The following is an 18,560-nucleotide window of genomic DNA, read 5'->3' on the forward strand; positions in this document are numbered from 1 at the left end:
CTACTGAAAGCAGCAGGACCCCAGACAGACCCTTCCAGTGTGTCTGGCTCATCTCAGCAGGGCCAGGCCTCCCAGAGCAGAGAGGAGCTTCCCGAGAAGTGTGCAAGCCACCCACCCAAGCCCTAGGTCCTTCTCACCCCTGCACTCCGCTCTGTGCCCCGCAGGACTCCGCCGTGATCACCGGCCCACCTTCCTATGCCACCACAGCCACCCATACCTACTCAACTCGGGTCATGCCCGGCCGCTCGCAGCGAGGCCAGGCAGAAATGGGGCGAGCATCCATCGAATGCAGCTGAATTAAGAATCAGGTAGCACAGATCCAACCCCGCTGTTGCAAGCAGCTGATGTGACTCTTTGGATTATCTGCCTCAGTGAGTGAGGACGGAAAGTGAAGCGGCAGGGCTTGTGTTCTCCTGGAATAAATGAGGGCTTTTCCAGGGGGCTCTTCCTCCAGGAGGAGAGGGGGAGCTCTGAGGCATCCCGTCCCCATCAGATGGCCGGACTGACTCTTCCTCCTAGGACCCACTGCTCTTGCTGTCACTGCTCTTCTGCCCAAGAGTTGGCTGTGGCTACACTGAGCATCACTTTCAAGCTACCTTACCCCCCTCTTTGATCAACCCCCACTACTTCTCACCATTCCCGTGGCTCATCCTCATGGTTGGACCATTCTGGCCTCTGTATCTTTGGTTACATTGTACCTCCCACCTGGAATGACCTCTCTCTCAGCTTCTGTCATTTTCAAGACAGCCTCCTCCATGAAGCCCTCCCTGACAACCCCAGCCCATTTGAGCTCTCTCTTCGCTTACCAGCCAGGCTCAGACACCGAGTGCTTTATGTCCTCTATTCGAGTATGGGGGAGTGGGCATTGGGAACAGATGAACACAGCCCTGCTCTGCCCCTTCCTGGCTGTGCAATCCTGAGCAAGTCACTTCCCCTCTCTGAGCCTCAGTTTCCCCCTACGCATGGGAGGAAATAGTCTCTCCTCACAGTACTGTGATATACAAAGTGTTTTGCATGCCTGACACACCCAGTCCAATCTTCTCATTTCACAGATGGGAGATTGAGCCTCAGCGAGGACAAATGGCTCACCCAGATCCATATCTCAAGTTAGTGACAGGAGTTACACTGCCACTCTGGGGTCAGGATGCATTTTCCCTAGCATCACTGGGCATCCTGTCCTTTGAATGCATTTACATTCTTTCCTCCGGCAAGAATCTTCTCGCCTTTAGTACAGTCTGGGAACCACAGGAGCCCAGGAGAGAGCCAGGAGTGACTGAGGGCCCAGCAGTGGGGTGGGCGGTGGTCTGGACCCTGGGACCTTCCTGAGCTTCAGGGCAGAGGAAGGGCTGGCTGGGAGAGCACTGGACCTCCTAGTCGTCTGGGACGAACCCCTGATCTGAGAGGATGCAAGGCTAGTGGCTGCACACAAGGGGGTGGCAGAGAGCTCCCTGAGAGGTGGCAGCAAGGGGACCAAGCAGAAATGCCGGGAAAAGGCCAGCCGATGCCATCTGAGCGGGAGGTACCGCTGGTTAGCAAACAGCACCACGCTGGTCCCTGAAGTGTCCCTGACTGCCCTCACCACCCAGCCCCCGCTCTGAGGCCTCTGGGTCTAGCACTGAGACCATTCTCTATTCTGAGTGATCTGCCCACATCTTACCAGGTGATAGAAATTTTGAACATCATCCCCCAGGAAGAAGCCTGATGATCAACAATAACCCCACCTGGGGGGGTTTCGGGGGCAGGAGGACTACCAGCCTAGCCCTCCATAAATCTGCCTGTCACACCCTCTGAGAGCAGCTGGTCCCCATTTCCATGGTGTCCTGGCCTGTGTTTACAAGGCAGCTTTCTTTCCTCCAGTACCAACTGTGTGCAGAGCAGCCGGAAACCCCTCTGACACTGTTGGGCAGGTGGGGGGTGGCACTCAGGGAGGTTGAGCCAGGAAAGGATTAGTAACCAGGCAGCGGGAGGCTCAGAGCCGTGTGCCCAGGCCAGTGGACCGCAGGGCCTGCCCCTCCTTGTGGAGCAGCGGGCAAGAGGTGGTGGTGGTGGGACAGCAGGGACAGGTGGGCATCTGCCCGCACCCGAGACGGTCCCAGTGATCTCTGTTCCCCTGCAGTCTGGGTGGCACCTGCACTGAGACGCAGGCACATGGGGGCCCAGGCCCACGGAGGACTCTGCCCTTAAGGGTGGATGGGCAAACGAGCTGGCTAGCAGACAGCAGCCTAGAAGCTTAGGACAGGAAGCCATCTGACAGCAAGCACCGAGTGCCAGCCCCCTGTGGGGTCCCAGAGTGGTGGGGGGCGGGCTGGGGAGATGGAGTTAATCTAAAGAGCATCAGGGCAGCTCCTCCAGAAGGTGACCTTGTGTGCTAGGACAGCTGCCACCCGTGCTGGGCAGCTTTGGGGCACAAAGGGTGGCTGGCTGGGCCAAGGCTGGCCAGTCCGTGGGCAGCCAGCCAATGCCTTCCCTGTGGCTCACTCTGCTGTTGCCCCCCAGGGGCCCCTGCTCCCCTCTTAATCCCTTCCTTCCCCTTGCATCTTGGGTTCTGGAGAACAGGTGAGTGACAGACGACAGGCTGGTTCAGGCTGCCCCCCCCGGGGGCCACCTGCGGCCAGGATCCTTCCCATGGGTCAGTCTCCCACGGACAAAGGGGGAAGGTCTGAGATGTGGAGCCTCTGCCTCTCCCTCCCCACCTGGACTTGACATCCACAGCACATACGCCTTCCGGCCTCCTCCTTCCACACAAAGATTCCGGATGACGTGTGCGTAGGAGCGCATTTGCAGAGATTAGCGTTGACCGGGATAAGCTGATCTTACCTGCGGCTTTGGCTGGAGGGGTCCATGGGTACTCCAGGACCCTCACACTACCACAATCACAGCTTACGTAACACCCTGACCCCCCCGCCCCTTCCTCTGGCCCAGGAGGGCCGAGGGCACCCCTGTCTACTCCCTGCCCCTGATGCCTCCTGTAGAGGCTCACCCTAATTTGCAGGGCATCCAACGCTGAATTCTGAGCCACTGTCAACCTGCTTCTTTTGTTGCCTGTGCCTTTGCCAAGCCAGAGTCAGAGGGGCCACATGGACCTTTGGTGTCCTTCATCCGTTTTCTCAGCCTTGGGCCTTCTAGAAGCCCGAGGAAGGAAGGGTCCCTTAGAAGAGCATCGTGGGTCACTTGACATGTCCCAAGGTGCCAGAGTCTCTCTTGGAACTTACAGAGAACAGGGGTCGTTTTATAACTAAAATGTTTATTTCCATTCAATTCACTAACCGATTGTTCCGCTCAGGTGCCTGCGTTTGCCCACAGGAGGGACTTTGCGGCCAGACCCCACGGCTGATGGTTCTCTCCTGCCAGCCCAGCTAAGACCTTCAGACCTGGGCAAGGGGGGTCGGAGAGAAACCATACACTTTCCCCTGAGGGGAGGAAAGGATACGCCTCTCAGGGTGACACTCTGGAGAGCTGGGATATCACAGTGAATGATCTGAGGCCCGGCTCAGGCTACCAGAGGCAGAACCGGGTTCTGGCCATCTGAGGGCTCTCGGGAACCTCAAAGGGGCCTATTTGCCTGGGAAGCACTGGGCAGACTGGGGCGGGGGGGTGGGGAAGTGGACAAGATGTGTGGTTCTGCAGTCCTAGGGCCTGCTTCCTTCTCAATCTGGTGCTTTCCAAAGCAGTCCTGGGTGGGGGGCTCCTCTACCCCAGCCCCTCATCCTCACTCGGTCTCTGCATGGCCCAGATGGCCCCGTGGCAGTTGGCTTTGGTGAGGCCTGGCAGCAGGGGAGGGGAACACTCTGCAGGGGGAGGAGGGAAGAGTGTCAATGAAAACCATATAAAAAATCCAGAAATGTGCATATAAAATCTCGCCCTTGGTGTATTGCCTAAGTCAGTAAGCAGAAAGCACCTTCTTCTTGGAGAAGGATCAAGTCCTCAAAATGTAGGAAATGTCAAAGTGTCACTTCATTGTCATTAAAAAAAAAAAAACCCAACAAACAAATCCCCCAAACCAAATCCACCCCTGACCAAAATACCCCCGAGTCCACGAATTGCTGTAAACAAACCCAAATGCAGGAGCAATCCTTTCTCAGTGGCAGTCGTAGCTGATGGCGGTCACCGCAGCAACAGGCCTCCAGGCGGGGGCTGCCGGGCACCGCGCGGCGCGACAGAGACGTGGCGCGGCAGTCCTGGGGGGGCCGGTCATCCTCAGGAAGGCTGACCTTTCCGGTGTCCCCATGGTCTCCCCGACTGAGGAGGACAAAAGCCCCCTTTCAGCCCCAGGAGCCGACAGGAGAAGCAAGTCTTTTTCATCAGAGTTTCTGAAATATTCTCCAAAGACAGAAAAATTCTGTTTGCCCAGCGGCAGTGGGAACGGTTCCCGTGGCGGTGGCCACCTCTGCCTGGCCTGTGGCTGTTGAGTGAAGCCTGGAAGAGCAGCTCAGGGTCGGGAGAGAAGGGTGGCCCCTGTCTCTCCCTTCACATTGGTTTTCCTGAAAGTGTTTCTTGGCTCTGGCCAGGTCGCCTTCCCAAAGGCAATTGGAGAGAAACTGCTTTTGGTCTCCAGTTGGGACTAATCGCGTGGATCTCCCAAGCCCTTTTTTTTTTTTTTTTAAAATTTTCCCTAAGAACAATGATCGCTTTCCTTATGAGAATCCTCTTTAAAAAATATTTCTTGTATTTCCCGCCCCCTCCCAGGATCTGTTTTCTTTTGTCCCCGTTCCCTTTTTTCCATCATCTGAGTTTCACATATTCCTGGTGAGGTCTCGTGGCTGGAGTGCTGCTTGGTTCTTCCTGCTGCCCGTGGCCTCCTGGCAGGCGGCTGAGCCCGCGGTGGACGTGGACGGAGAACCAGGGGGCCGGCGTGTGGGGCGGAGGGGGCGGGGGCCTGGAGGGAGAGGTGAGCCGAGGCGGGTGAGCGTCAAACCTCCACAGACTGGATTTGGTTCATCTGTGCCCGCATCACCTGGATACTGTTCAGGATTTTTTTCTGGTGGCCAGCCAACGTGACCCCAACCCGGAGAATGTCCCTTTGGGAGAGAAGCATGTGTGTTAGGGAAATGTGGGGGTGGGGGAGACCTTGGGCCGGGTGGAGAGCTGCCTGGGCTTCTCCAGGGGTTTCCTGCTGAAGAGAGCAAGGGAAGGGGTGAGTGGGTAGATTCCCAGTGCTGGACTGACTAGTGGGGATGGAAGGAGCCTGGGACTGGGAGTCAGGACACTCAGGTGCACGGGGTCTCCTCTGCTCCAGGGAAGGGGAAAGGAACTTGCATTTATGAAGTACACACACACTGTATATCCCTTTGGTCTTCCTAACGACCTCTGGTTTACAGAAAACAGCTGGGGTGCAGGGAGGTTCTGATTTGCCCTTGGCCACAGGCAGACCTGGGGGTTGATCTGAACGTGACTCCTCGCCCTCCAGAGACCCCGGCTTGGTGGGATGGCTGGGGAGCAGTACTGGTAATGGTGGGCGAGACAGCCGGGCACTTACTCCATCATCATCTGTGACACGACATCGAAGGAGGTGAAGCCGGCGTTGGCGAAGCTCTCCTTGTATTGTCCCATCTTGATGGCCTCCAGCCACTCGTCCACCGTGTTAAAGCTGGTGTAGTCAGGGATGGTGCGGTCCAGCAGCGGCAGGTTGATTCTGGGGGCGGGGGTGGGTGACGGATGGTTAGGGCAGGTGCTGGGAGGGGGGCAAGGGTGAGGGCAGGGGGCCGCTGCGGGCTTTGTACCTGCACCTGTGTATCCAACTGTGGGGACGAAGGTGAGTGTGTATGTATTTCTGTATGAGAGTGGGTGTGCATTTGCACCTATGTCAAGGAGACACGTTTGTACGTGACTATGCGAGTGTGTGTGTGCAGGACTCAACAATGAGGCCCCCTGGGAAGTCCAGGGGTGCCTCTGAACAGGCTGCTGGGAGGCTGGCCCACAGTGGTGAGGAGCGAGATGCTTCTCCAAGCCTCTGATGGTCAGGAGCGGGGAGTTCAGCCACACTAACTGTGCTACGAGTCGCTGCGTCCCCCGTCCTTCCCCAGCCTGGGTATGCTCTGGGAAACTGTGGGTTGCACCTCCAAAGTCTAGACAAGGCTGGCAGTGCTCATGGGAGAAAGCCGGGGTGGAAATGACCCTCACAGGGCTCAAAGCTTAGAGTGATTTTATCCGGAGAGTCAGGAGTGGCTGATGGGGTCCTGGTGGGAAGCGACAGGTAGAGACAAACGCTAACTATGGGCCATAAAAACTTGGCAGGTGAAGGACTTGGGCCCAAAGAGTGTTTGGAAAAAGCCAGCCCCAGACCCTGAGGACCCCTGGCTGGACGCCCCGCAGAAACTCTGATAGGGTCCCAAAGAGAAAGAGTGTGCAGGGCTGGGGGGGACAGGGGTCTGGGGCAGCCACCCAAGCAAGGCGGTGTTGGACCCAGGTCTGAGGGAGCATATGCCCGGGGACCACTGGGAGGAGGCAGGCCTCAGGTCGCTGGAGCTAACGCTCGTCCAGCTGAGTCAGGAACAGTGAGTGAGCGTGCGTCTGTGTGTGTCTGTACTTCTGAACATGTAGGGAGGGTAGGCGTGAGGGCCTGCAAATGGGTGTGTATCCGTGTGTGAGACCATTTGTGGGGGAGCGTAAGCATGAGTTCTTGTGCCTGACGGTGCGTAGGACTGTGTAAGCGTGTCTCTGTGTGTGTGTGCGCGTGTGCACGGCGGTGCTGGGGAGGACGCAGAGGTAGGTCAGAGGGTCCATGTTTGAGCAGGAAGGGAGCTAGGAAGGAAGCCCGGTGACCAGTCAACCTGTTTACCAACCCAGATTCTGATAATTTTTTCTTAAATGCTGTCCTCTCTGACCACGGCCATGCTTTAAAAAGTGCTTCCTTCACCGTCTCTACCACTTCCTTCTCCTCCACTGTGTCCCAGCCTCCTCTGCACCACCAGGCAGGGCCGATGCCCAAAGAAGCTTGTGCTGGCCTTCCTTGACCCCCAGCTGCCTGAAGCAGGGGGAGCCTGGGCAGGGCTGGGGAGGGGTTGGGATTCAGGGAGAGGAAGGGCCGGCTGAGGACGGGGGCAGAGACGCACTGGGAGGAGGGGTGAGGCCAGACCAGAGCCGTACCCAGAGGAGAGGGGTGCCATGGCTTTGAGGCTGTTGGGGTTTCGGATCATTTTGTCCAGCGTGTTGACGATCTGGCCAAACTTAGGCCGGTGGTTGCGGTCCTTCTGCCAGCAGTCCAGCATGAGCTGGTGCAGGGCGCTGGGGCAGTCCATGGGGGGCGGCAGCCGGTAGTCCTGCTCGATGGCATTAATTACCTGGGGACGACACAGGGCCAGAGTGGGGTGGGGCGGGTGGGATAAAGAGCGTCTGCCTCGCACCTGACCTATTTTTCCCCTCGACCTCTGCAGCAGGGCAGACCTATTTGGTTGCCATGACAACTGCCTCCGCCTCCTGGACACAGCCCCAGGGATGCCCCTCCCCTGGGTTCCCACCATCTGTGGCCTCAGTCTGATCTGTGGGGGGCTGCGTGACTGCCCCCTCTCCCAATCTTGGGAAAGCCGGCACCCCGAGATACCTTTTGCCTCAATGTCTACCAGGCTGACCCTCTTGTGGACCACTTTTTCCTTTCCTAGGACTCCTCTCTCTGGCCCTTCACCCCAGGGTGACAACAACTCTTGTTTTCGGTGCCAATTACCACTCCAGGTGAGGCATGTCTCCCGGGTCGGACCCCACGGTGTGGCTGTACACGGCTCCGCCCACTCCTCTGTCAGGAAAAGAAGCTCAAAACGCCTCTCTCCAATCTGTCCTGCCACAGGCCCAGACTCACCTTCCCCAGCTGGACTGTGGGTCACCCTCCCTGCTCGAGAAGCTTCTTTAAGTCCTTTCTTTTCTGTGTTGTTGCAAATCCAAATGTGTTGGGTTGGCTTTCAAACACTCCATTATGGAACCTTATCATCCTTTCTGACCATCTTTCCTCCCTACCGTTCCCCGGCCCTCTCCCTCAGCATCCCACCTCTGGGCCTTTGCACAGCCTATTCTTCCCCTTCGACATCCTCATGTCTCCAAGTCCTACTACAGTGTGTGCTCCCCCTGTTCTGGGAAGGCTTTCTGACTGATCTTGCTCACGTGGCCCTTGCCTCAACCCCTACAGGACTCGACACCCGCCTTCTCCAATTTAGCACCTGCTCGCAAAGTTCCTGATAACAACAACTGGTTCCTGGAATAATTGCCTTGTCCCGCAGTTACATGGAAAATACCTCAGGGACAGCTATGTTCTCATTCGGGGCTGGCCACAAGGTGAAAGCATCTTGAAGATTTGCTGAATTGTGGATGAGTAGGTCTTTCCTACTCGACCCCCAGAGAGTCCGGGATCCTGTGCAGACATTAGAATCACCCAACATTGGGCTGGGCCCGGCCCCCTTGGAAACTTACGTCCTGGTTGGTCATGTCCCAGTAGGGTCGCTCCCCGTAGGACATCACCTCCCACATGACGATACCATAGCTCCACACGTCACTGGCTGAGGTGAACTTCCGGTACTGGATGGCTTCTGGGGCCGTCCAGCGGATGGGGATTTTCCCACCCTGGGGAACAGAATGAGGAGGGTTAATGGGTGGGAGGCTGATCCGTCTGGCCTCTGTTCTCAGTACTACTCCTCGCCCTCAGCCCTGTGCTGTACCAATCCCATGAAGCACCTCATTCTTTCTTGAACTCACCGTGCTACTTCGGGCCTTGGGAATTTGTACAGGCTGTTCTCCCGACCCCCCGCGTGGAATGCCTCTTCTCATTCTGCCATCTGGAAACCTCTTCTCATCCTTTAAGCGTTTCTGAAAATCTTTCCCTACATCCCCAAGAGTTGCCCACTCTTTTTAATCCTGTGGCCTGTGTCTCTCCCTCCAGGAGGCACTTCTCCTACAGAGCAGTACTCAAATCATTTGCCTGCGTGCTTGGCTCTTCTTGTCCTCCATCTGAGCTCTTTGGGCAGGGGCCGGGCCTTATGCCCTTCTGTTTTGAACTCTTCAGCAGGAGAGAGTCCTGAACTTGGCATCGAGGTTCTCCAGGGTCAGCCCTGCCTGCTTCTCCCGCGTTACTGCCCACCACCTTCCCGCTTACAGTCTGTGTTCTAGTCTCATCTTGCCTTGAGAACGTGGCATCTGACCACCTTTCACTGGCCCTTCAGCTTCCAGCTCAGATATCACTGCCTCTCAGCAAGCCTTCCTCAGCCTCCCCAGACAGGTGCCCTGACTCATAGCTCTTTTTATTCCATGTTTCTCTGCACATCTGTGTCCCCGCACAGCCTGTGAGTGTCAAGGAGGCAGAGACGGTGGTTTGTGTCTCTGTTTCCAGGGCCCAGCATGGTGCTTGGCACGAGCAGGAGTCGGTAAAAACATATCGTAGGGAGAGAGGGACACCTAAGCCCTCTTGCCCGGTACCACGCCCCCCCGGAAAAGGCTCTCTGTTTCCATCTTACCAGCGCACTGGTGTACGTGGGGTCTGAGGTGTCATCCTCCAGAAAGCGTGAGAGCCCGAAGTCAGACACCTTGCAGACCAGGTTGCTGTTGACCAGGATGTTACGGGCGGCCAGGTCGCGGTGGACGTAGTTCATGTCTGCCAGGTACTTCATGCCGGCCGCGATCCCCCGCAGCATGCCCACCAGCTGGATGACTGTGAACTGCCCATCGTTTTGCTTTGGGAGAAGTGGAGGAAACACACAGTGAGTGGAAGGGCATGACTCAGAGCTCTGGATCATCCACACAACGGGAAACCAGAGCAGGACGCGCCGCCCGGGCTTCATGCTCCCTGTGGAAAGGATTCAGATGCTTAGAGAGGCCCATGAGAGGCCAGTTTCAGGGTGGAGAAAAGAACACAGGTTTCATTTGACCCAGCTGATCTGACTCTGGGTCTGCCCTTTGCTGACTGTGCAACCTTGGACAAGTGACCTGACTTCTTGAGTCTGTTTTCCCATCTGGCTGTTAAATGGGGATAAGTTACACCCACCTCCCAGGGCTGAGTTAAATGAGAAGGTGCATGGAAGGTGCCTGGCACATACTAGATGCTCAGTAAATGTTTGCTAAATGGCAGCTAGTTTAGTAACATGCTTCTGTGCTCTTCGTCCAACTGATTGACTGTGATCTCCCGGCGCGGGGAGGGGAGAGAGAGGGGTCTGGAAACTTTCCTTTCTTGACCTTAAGCTCCAGACTCCATCCCCCAGCACATATAGCTTTGGAGAAATCCAAAATCTGGTGAAAACCCTGGATCAGGGTTCAAGAGACCTGGTTTCAGTCTTGGCTCTCACCTTGACCCTCTAGGTAAGCCCGGACAAACTCTACCTGTCTTTGAGTCTCCCTTTCTCTTGTGCATAATGAGAAGCTGGCTAAGAGCACAGACAGCAAGAGATTTCAGTTGTGTGCCAACTCTAACTGACTGGTTATAGTTTCCTAGAATGAAAAGGATTCTGAGATGGCTTCCTGGTTTAGTGGGATAGAGTTCTGGGATTGATTAGCAATGCCTGCCATGGGTAAGGGAATGGAAAGAGGCAGCATGAAGCCATTCCTGACTTGGATCTTTCCCAAGACCCCACCAGGCTTTGACGCCACGAAGCTATGTCCACCGCTCCTTTTCCTCCCCATCTGCGGGCCCCTGGCACTCTTGGTTTCCCCTACCCGGAGGAAGGAGTCCAGGGAGCCGTTCTCCATGAACTCAGTGATGATCATCACAGGTGTGCTCTTGGTGACAACACCCTCCAGGTGGATGACGTTGGGGTGGTCGAACTGGCCCATGATGGAGGCCTCGCTCAGGAAGTCCCGGCGCTGCTTCTCAGTATAGCCTGACTTGAGTGTCTTGATGGCTACAAAGATCTCTCTCTTGCCCGGTAGTTTTAGGTGGCCACTGCATACCTCGCCAAACTCCCCTGGGACACATACACCAAGAGAGGCGGGATGTCACTTGCCAGGTGAAGTGCCACCTCCCACTCCTTGTAACCTCCACTCCTGGGTCCTGAAGGAGCTTCTTCTCCCCAGGGGTCAACTTATCCTCTTAGACAAAGAACCCCTTTGTAGAATTGGGGGCCCAGAAAGCTCCTAGCCACCACTGGGAGTAGAGTAAGCTCTTCACAGCTGTCCCATGGTATTTAGCTGGGCATGGGGCAAGGCTGTAGGGGAACCTGGGAAGATGGAGAAAGGGACCTGGATGAATGGTGGGAAGGACAAAGGACTAGACTGAGTCCAGAGAATGGGGTTCTAGACCTAGGTCAATCTCTGACATGATATGTAAGCTCCTTCCCAGCCCCATGCCTCAGTTTCCTCATATGTTGATGAGGTGATTTTACTGGATGACCTTTGAGGACTTTTCTACCTTTGGTAATGTGAACCTCCATGTCTTAGAGGATCCTCTGAAGTTCCTGCCCCACATCCTACCCTCTGCCCCAAGAGTACTCCCCACTCATGGCTGAGGCCATGGTACCTGGGAGAGCCCCAGACACCTACCTGCTCCAATCACCTGCTCAATTTTGACACAGGAGATGTCAATTTCCTTGGCAAACTCCCGCACTGCCTCATTGGGGTCCTCATAGGTGAAAGGGTCGATGTAGATCTTCATGCCTGGGGTCACTGGGGGATAAGACCAGGCTTGGTCACATGCACAGACTCAAGATGTGGACAGATGGAAAGGCTAGCACTAGTCTCTCTGTGGAGGGAAATACACACCCGTGCAGCCCCATAAGAACTGGGCAACCCTTTGCAGGTCACTTGGCCTCTCTGGGCTTCAGTGAGCAGATGGGCATTGAGCTGAGTAGAAGGGTGAGAACAGAGAGCTTAGCAGGAGAACAAATAGGTTCCAGCTCTTGTTCCAACTCTAAATGATTAGTAATGTCTTCCCGAAGGAGCTAAAGGACTGTCAGGATTGATTAGCAATGTCTGTTACGGGTGTGGGCATAAAAGGATAGATAGGTTTGTCACTCTTGTGTTAGAGAATTAGGGGTGCAAAGCAAAGAAAGAGGAAGTCAAGAAGGAAGAGAGAGAGATTTGGAACAGAAATACAGAAAGAGCAGGCAATAGCCCATGTTCTTGGGTGTCTGCTACAGAGACCTCTCTGTCTTTTTAGGCCTAATTAAAGCATCCTCTCCTTTAGGAAAATTCCTGGCTATCTCAGCTCTCCCAGGCAGGCCCCAGAGCCTGGATGGGCTGCCCACTCACCAGGGTCTGAGGACCCATGGTTTCTGGCGCCACTTCCCAAGTCCCTCACTAGCTAGGTCTTAAATCCTTCTAGATCTCAAATTCCCTGGTGATCAATATAAGGCAGGATATGCGGTAAATTAATTTGACTCTTGATTTGATGTACTTTTTTATTTGGTGCAGAAATTAAGGGTGCCAAACACCTAAGACTTGGACGCCAAACACCTAATTCTGACCCTAGCACTGAGCCAGCAAAACACTTGGAAGGAAGGGAAGGATGATCCATCCCACCTTCTCCCTCTGAGGTAACTGGTCTTCTGCTGTCCAGGCCTCCCTCTGGCTTCCCCAGCTCCCTGCCCACATTCTCTTATTGCTCCAGGAGCCATGACTTTGGAGGCGGTAGCTCTAGGAGTAGGAAGCTGGAGTTCCTGGGCTTGACTGGAGTAAGGCTTAACTGGTTGGTGAGTGGGGCCACCAACCCTGCTCAGCTGTGTGACCTTGGACATGTTAGGTGACCACTCTCAGTGTCTGTTTCAGACATTCCAAGAATCTAAGGTTGGAACCTTTAACACATGTGTTGGCAAACCGGCCCACTGACCATTTGCTAAATAAAGTTTTATTGGAACACAGCTGCCAGCATTCCTTTGCCTGTGGCTGCTTTCACACTCCGGCGACTGAATTGAATAGATACAATAGGACCATATGGCTATCAAAATTTAAAATATTTACTCTCTGGTCCTTTACAGAAAAGTCTGCCAACTGCCGTTCTGATACATTAGCTTTATTTTGGATTATTTATGTGGGTGTTTGTCTAGCCCATCACTTATTTATTTAAAAGGTTTTCTTTCTCTTCTTTTCTTTTCTTTTTTTAAAGATTTTTATTTATTCATTTGGCAGACGGAGATCACAAGTAGGCAGAGCGGCAGGCAGAGAGAGAAGAGGAATCAGACTTCCCGCTGAGCAGAGAGCCCGATGCGGGGCTCAATCCCAGGACCCCGGGATCATGACCCGAGCCGAAGGCAGAGGCTTTAACCCACTGAGCCACCCAGGTGCCCCTACAAGGTTTTATTTTTAAGTAATCTCCACCCCCAACGTGGGGCTCGAACAAAGCTCTTCATGCAATAGACACTCAGTGTCTACAGAGCTGAGCAGAATCCAGGTGATTGAGATAAAAGAATGATTGCAGCTACCACTGGTCGAGCCCTTGTGCCCAACACTGGGTCAGGCTCTCGGTATGCATTATCTCATCCGCACCCAACAACTCTTGGGGGAAGGGAATCCTTATTCCCATTTCATGCATGGGGGAACGGCCGCTCAGAAAGTCTAAGTGATCTGCCCAAGGCCACACAGCTAGCAAATGGCACAGCCAGGACTTGAACCCAGGTCTGTCAGACTTGAGCCAAGGGCCATAGTGTTAATCATCAGACTCATGGCCTCCTGTGTGCAGTCCAACTAGATCTGGCCCAGGCCTCTTCCTCCTGGACTGTTCAGCCACGACTCCCAATCAGCACTCCCCAGAACAGGGACATCAGTTCCTGGGAGAAGCTCCTTTTCTGGCTCAAACTCAGGGCTCTGTGGGTTTCGGTGACTGACTTTCAGCCTCCCTCCAATAGGACTGGGGGAAGCCCTTTCTGTCAGGCCAGCTGCAGAGGGAGGACAGGAATGGGTCAGCCCCAGGAGCCCCAGGAGCTGAGGAGAAGCGCAGCAGGAGCTCAAAGCTGACTTGGGCACTGCCAACTGCTCAGATGCCATCCCCGACCCTTGGCCAGGAGGGCTCTCCATTGCTTGCAAGAGTAAGGCAAGTGCCTTCACCTGGCATTCCAAGCCCTCCGTGCTGGGCCCCAGCTATAGGTCCCTGCCCCTCTATATGCCACCAAAAAGAATTATTTGTCAGACACACCTTATAATTTCTGGCCTTTGTGCTTTGTTCATGGGGTTACCTCCACCTGCAATACCCTTCTCTTCCTCTTTGTGTCCAGATCAAATGTCACCTCCTCTGTGAAACTTGCCTGGATCCTTACAGTGGAGATCCATGCTCTCTCTTTAGGCTCTGAAGCCCTGTCTCTGCAGCCACTTGTAAGGCTCTGACGTCTGTATGGCTCTCCTACCTTGTACTAAGTCTTCCATACGCATGCCCACAGCCTCCTGGCTCCCCTTTCTGGACCACTCTGCTGCCTGTGCGGACTTGCTTTCCACTCTCTCCCTCAGGGGGACAGAGGCCACGTCTGTCTAGTTCATGCTAAATCCTAGAACCTGGCACATAGAGGGTGCTCATGAAATGCTTATTGAAAGAGTAATAGCATTGCCTACCGGACTGTCCTCTTTTTCTCTTTCCTCCCCTTTGGGGTCATGGATGGCTTTGAGAATTTGACAGAAGCTATGAATCTGCTCCTTGAAAATTATTCACCTGTGTGTCACACTCCTAGACTCAGCATATAATTTTGGAATGTTCATGGGCCCTTGAAGCTCTTGGGGGTCTGTGAACCCCAAGTTATGAGCCCTTGCTCTAGAATGTTTTCTCTGGAGTATGTGTGTGAAGGTGCTTATTTAGTAGATGCTTAATAAACACTGATTGGATGTATGGCTCTGAGCTGTCCCTGCTTCTGTGACCCTCTGGTTTCATCTCACCGTTCATATCACAATCTGCTCACAATTCCTTGTGGGTTTGCCAGGCCCCAGGCCCTGGTCTGGGTACTTTATAGATACCTGTCCAATTAACCCTCCCGACAACCCTACCTGGGAAATGCTATTATTAGGCTGAGCTTTATGAAATTATTAGTATTTGACTGCTGCTGACCTACAAAGCAGGCAATTTCATTTGGCCCAACCTAATATTATCCCCATTGTTTGGATGAGCACACTGTGGGATAAGAAAGGTTGGACGACCTGCCCAAGATGACAAGGACAGAGTTGATAAGTGGCAGACGTGGGGTCTGAATTCAGGTCATGTGGCTGTGAGTCTACACTTTCAGCCGCCAGGCTATGGTTTTCTTCTGGATGCCTTCCCATCCTGTGTCCTGGAATGGAAGGGGACACAGGACATGTCGTGGACATGGAATGGAAGGGAAGCTCAAGGCCCAGCTCCCAGGACAGGATATTTGCTGCACTGAAGCTGGCCGAGGATCTCTGTAGTCCGAGTCTCCAGAAAATACTGGGCTGTTGTTTGGATGACTTACGACTGTCAGGGCCACTACGTGCTGTCCTGAACCCAGAGGGGAAATTCAGGATGAAGGAGGGAGGAGGAACCAGATATTCAGAGATCTGGTTTGAGTTCTGGGTCTGCTGGTAATAATAATCACAAATAAGCTGCTTTATGCGTTTGAACTGAAGATCAGTTTAATGATGTTATGAACTTGAACTGAGGATCAACCGCACTATTGATACAGCTGTGGGCCCTTGGGGAAATTACTGAACCTCTCTGTGCTTCACTACCTCATAAGGGGACTGCAAGGATTAAATGAAAATCTTTTTAAAGGGCTTAGTATAGTAGTCTGGGGATAGAAAACACTGAATAATTGTTACCAGCTATAGAGAAGCGTTGGCTATTATTAAATATTTTTAGGAAGCACTTTCATATCCATTAATTCATTTAATCCTCACAATTCTGTGAAAGAAGCATCATTCTGGCTACTTCCCACGTAAAGACACCAAGGTTCAGAGAGGCTCGATGACTTCTGCAAGGTCACAGAGCGGGCCATTGGTGGAGCAGGGATGAGAAACCAGGTTGGCCCTCTGGACCCCATCCAGTAATCACAGATCTTGGTCCTCATTCAGCACCTGCTGAACGACGGCACATGTGAGCCAGTGAGGGTGACTTAAGTCAGTCCCACGCATCTCTGGGCCTCAGCTTCTTCCTGGGTCCTGGCCACACAGGGTTTCTAGTGGGTGTTGGGCTACAGGGCTGGCCGTGCTTTGAGAAAACCGAAGCCCTTCTTTAGATGGAGGGCGTAGGAGCTGAGCCTTAGAATGTGTTCATCCATGAACAAATCCTGGGCTCTATTTTAAAAATAAATCCCTGCTGTCCCCTGTTTCCTTGTTGGTGACTCACACACTCAACAGTGATGTTCCCACATGGCTCCAGATGACAGAGCATGTGAGCCCCCCTTATTCCAGCTTAGCCAGGTGTGGGCAACATGGCGTGGCAAGGAGTGTGGACCTTGGCTCTGGCCCTGAGCTGCTGTGTGACCTCTATGGGTCTTGGTTCCCTCGTACTCAATCATATTACAAGGATAATTTTAAGGATTAAATGAACAAATACACGTAAAGCATTTAAACAGGTCTGGGCAACAGAGTACACTCGGTACAGTCAGCCTCTATCTATAACCATGATTTCATTACTTGGGGAATAGAAGGGGGTGATGTAATTTATGACTTTTACGTTTAGAGTACAGGTAATTTTTTGGGGCACCTGGGTGGCTCAGTGGGTTAAAGCCTCTGCCTTCAGCTCAGGTCATGGTCCTAGTGTCCTGGGATCGAGCCCCACATCAGGCTCTGTACTCTGCAGGGAGCCTGCTTCCACCTCTCTCTATCTGTCTGCTTCTCTGCCTACTTGTGATCTCTGTCTGTCAAATAAATAAATAAAATCTTAAAAAAAAAAAAATAGAGTACAGGTAATTTTTTAAATTTCAGTGTAGTTAAATTGTTCCTCCTTTTTCTTGTGAGCTTTCCACTGCTTTTAGGCTTAGAATATCAGTGACATAGTTACCTAAATTGTCTTCTGGAAATTTTTAATGGTTTAATGAGTTTTTACATTTATGTCTAAAATGATTTTTTAAGCTCAGGAACTTTTAATTCCAATTGGCTGTTAACCCAGAGGCTTGATATTTAGAACTCCTTGACTCTGCTCTCTCCTGCACACCCCACATCCAATCCTGCAGCAAATCTAGTATTTTCAGAACATGCCAGAATCGAGAATCTTCCCTGGGTGATGCCAACAGCCACCTCACAGGTCTCCCTGCTTCTGTCCTACCGGGTACCCTGCAGCCCTGTCACTCCACTTGCCCCTCAGCAGCCAGAGAAGTCCTGTCAAAACTATAACTCAGACCATGTCAGTCTTTGGTTCAGACCCTTCTAGAGGCCCTGCAATGGCTGACAAGGATCTGCATGCTGGGGTCCCTCCTGCCTTCTCATTCTGCTCCAGTCACACGAGCCTCCTGGCTGTTCCTAAAACCTGCCAGGCACACTTCAGCCTCAGGGCCTTTGCACTGGCTCTTCCTTCTGACTGGGAAGCTCTTCCCTCAGGTCTGTCCATGCAGCTCGTTCATGTCTCTGCTCAACTGAAACCCTCTCAGTGAGGCCAACCCCAATAGTCCTATCTGAATAAGCAATTCTATTGACCTGAACTTGTAATTCTCAACCTGTCACCCTGTTCTACTTTGCCTTTTGCCATAGTGCTTTTATCTTCTAGCAGGCCATGTGCTTTTCTCAGTGACTACATGTCTTTCTTTTGGTCCCCGTCCCTCCCATCAGAATCTAAGTTCTGCAAGGCTGGGGATATGTGGTTTGCTAACTTGTGTATCCCCAGCTACCTAAAACAGAGCCTGGCATACACAGTAGGTCACAAAGACTGTGTGACATGTGAAGGGTTACGCTGATGGCCTGTCTTACCCAGTGGCATCTCAGAAGCTGTACCCCACTGAGTACAGTTTGAGAAGCTATATGGGACCCATGTGGAATTCCTGCCTCTGTGTGAGTGGAAGTGAGCATGAAGCTTCTCCCCGCTGCCCCGCCCACCCCGTCCTGCCCTATATTGGTTCTGCTTCTGTCTCTGCTGGGCCCCTTGAGAGGGGCCGTCTGCTCTGGGTGTGTGGCACCTGTGTGCCCCCAGCCCTGGCCTGAGATGGGATGGGACACTGGGGAGGCCTTGGATAGGGGGCAGTGGTTATCAGAGGGATCACTAGGAAAGAGTGACAGGGCCCGCCACCCCTCGGGCCAGAGCCTGGGGTCCTCAGCATCTCATGCAACTCGTGGATTTATTGTATAAACAGGGACCTACTGTGTGCTAAGTGCCGGGCAGCGCGCTGGCGTTCAGGGGCACTGGTGAGTGTCAGTGTCTTGGGAGCTCCCACCAAAATGTTGGGGAGACAAGGACATAGCCATCATGATGCAGCCGGGTAAGGGGGCGCTGTGCAACCACAGACCGGGCCCTGAAGTCAGGGTGGGGTGGGGGTCAGGGGAGGCTGCTCAGAGTGGTTTGTATATGCGGCGGCTGAGGCTGAGGGAGACAGAGAGTCACGCCGGTAAAGAGAAGGCGGGCGATGCTCCGGGCAGAGGGGATGGCAGGTGCAGAGGCCAAGAGGGGAGAGTGAGCTTGTCCCGTTCCGGGAATAGCTCAACATTTAGTCTGGCTGCAGCAAGGTGGGAGGCAGTGGCAGGAGGCTGGAGAGGTTGCTGGGGAACCGACTAGCAAAGGGTCCAAGGGTGCT

General features: G+C 53.7%; 1 protein-coding gene across 4 annotated transcripts in view; it reads right to left on the minus strand.

Moving 5' to 3' along the window:
* Nucleotides 1–4,612: 4,612 nt before the first annotated feature.
* LOC111154676 (EPH receptor B2) overlaps nt 4,613–18,560 on the minus strand; it is a 120,664-nt gene continuing 106,716 nt past the window's right edge. For 3 of the 4 annotated variants that reach the window (XM_022514487.1, XM_022514488.1, XM_022514490.1), the window contains 7 exons: nt 11,449–11,571; nt 10,627–10,874; nt 9,435–9,650; nt 8,398–8,547; nt 7,087–7,280; nt 5,477–5,632; nt 4,910–5,018 (listed from right to left, as the gene is read on the minus strand). In XM_022514487.1, coding sequence (XP_022370195.1) covers nt 4,910–5,018; nt 5,477–5,632; nt 7,087–7,280; nt 8,398–8,547; nt 9,435–9,650; nt 10,627–10,874; nt 11,449–11,571 — 1,196 coding nt within the window. Of the gene's footprint in view, nt 4,811–4,909; nt 5,019–5,476; nt 5,633–7,086; nt 7,281–8,397; nt 8,548–9,434; nt 9,651–10,626; nt 10,875–11,448; nt 11,572–18,560 lie in introns of those variants that run through there. The other variant, XM_022514489.1, reaches the window with a different exon arrangement.

Source organism: Enhydra lutris, unplaced genomic scaffold, assembly GCF_002288905.1.
Source record: "Enhydra lutris kenyoni isolate GAN:26980312 unplaced genomic scaffold, ASM228890v2 scaffoldscaffold38, whole genome shotgun sequence".
NCBI classification, from domain to species: Eukaryota; Metazoa; Chordata; class Mammalia; order Carnivora; family Mustelidae; genus Enhydra; species Enhydra lutris.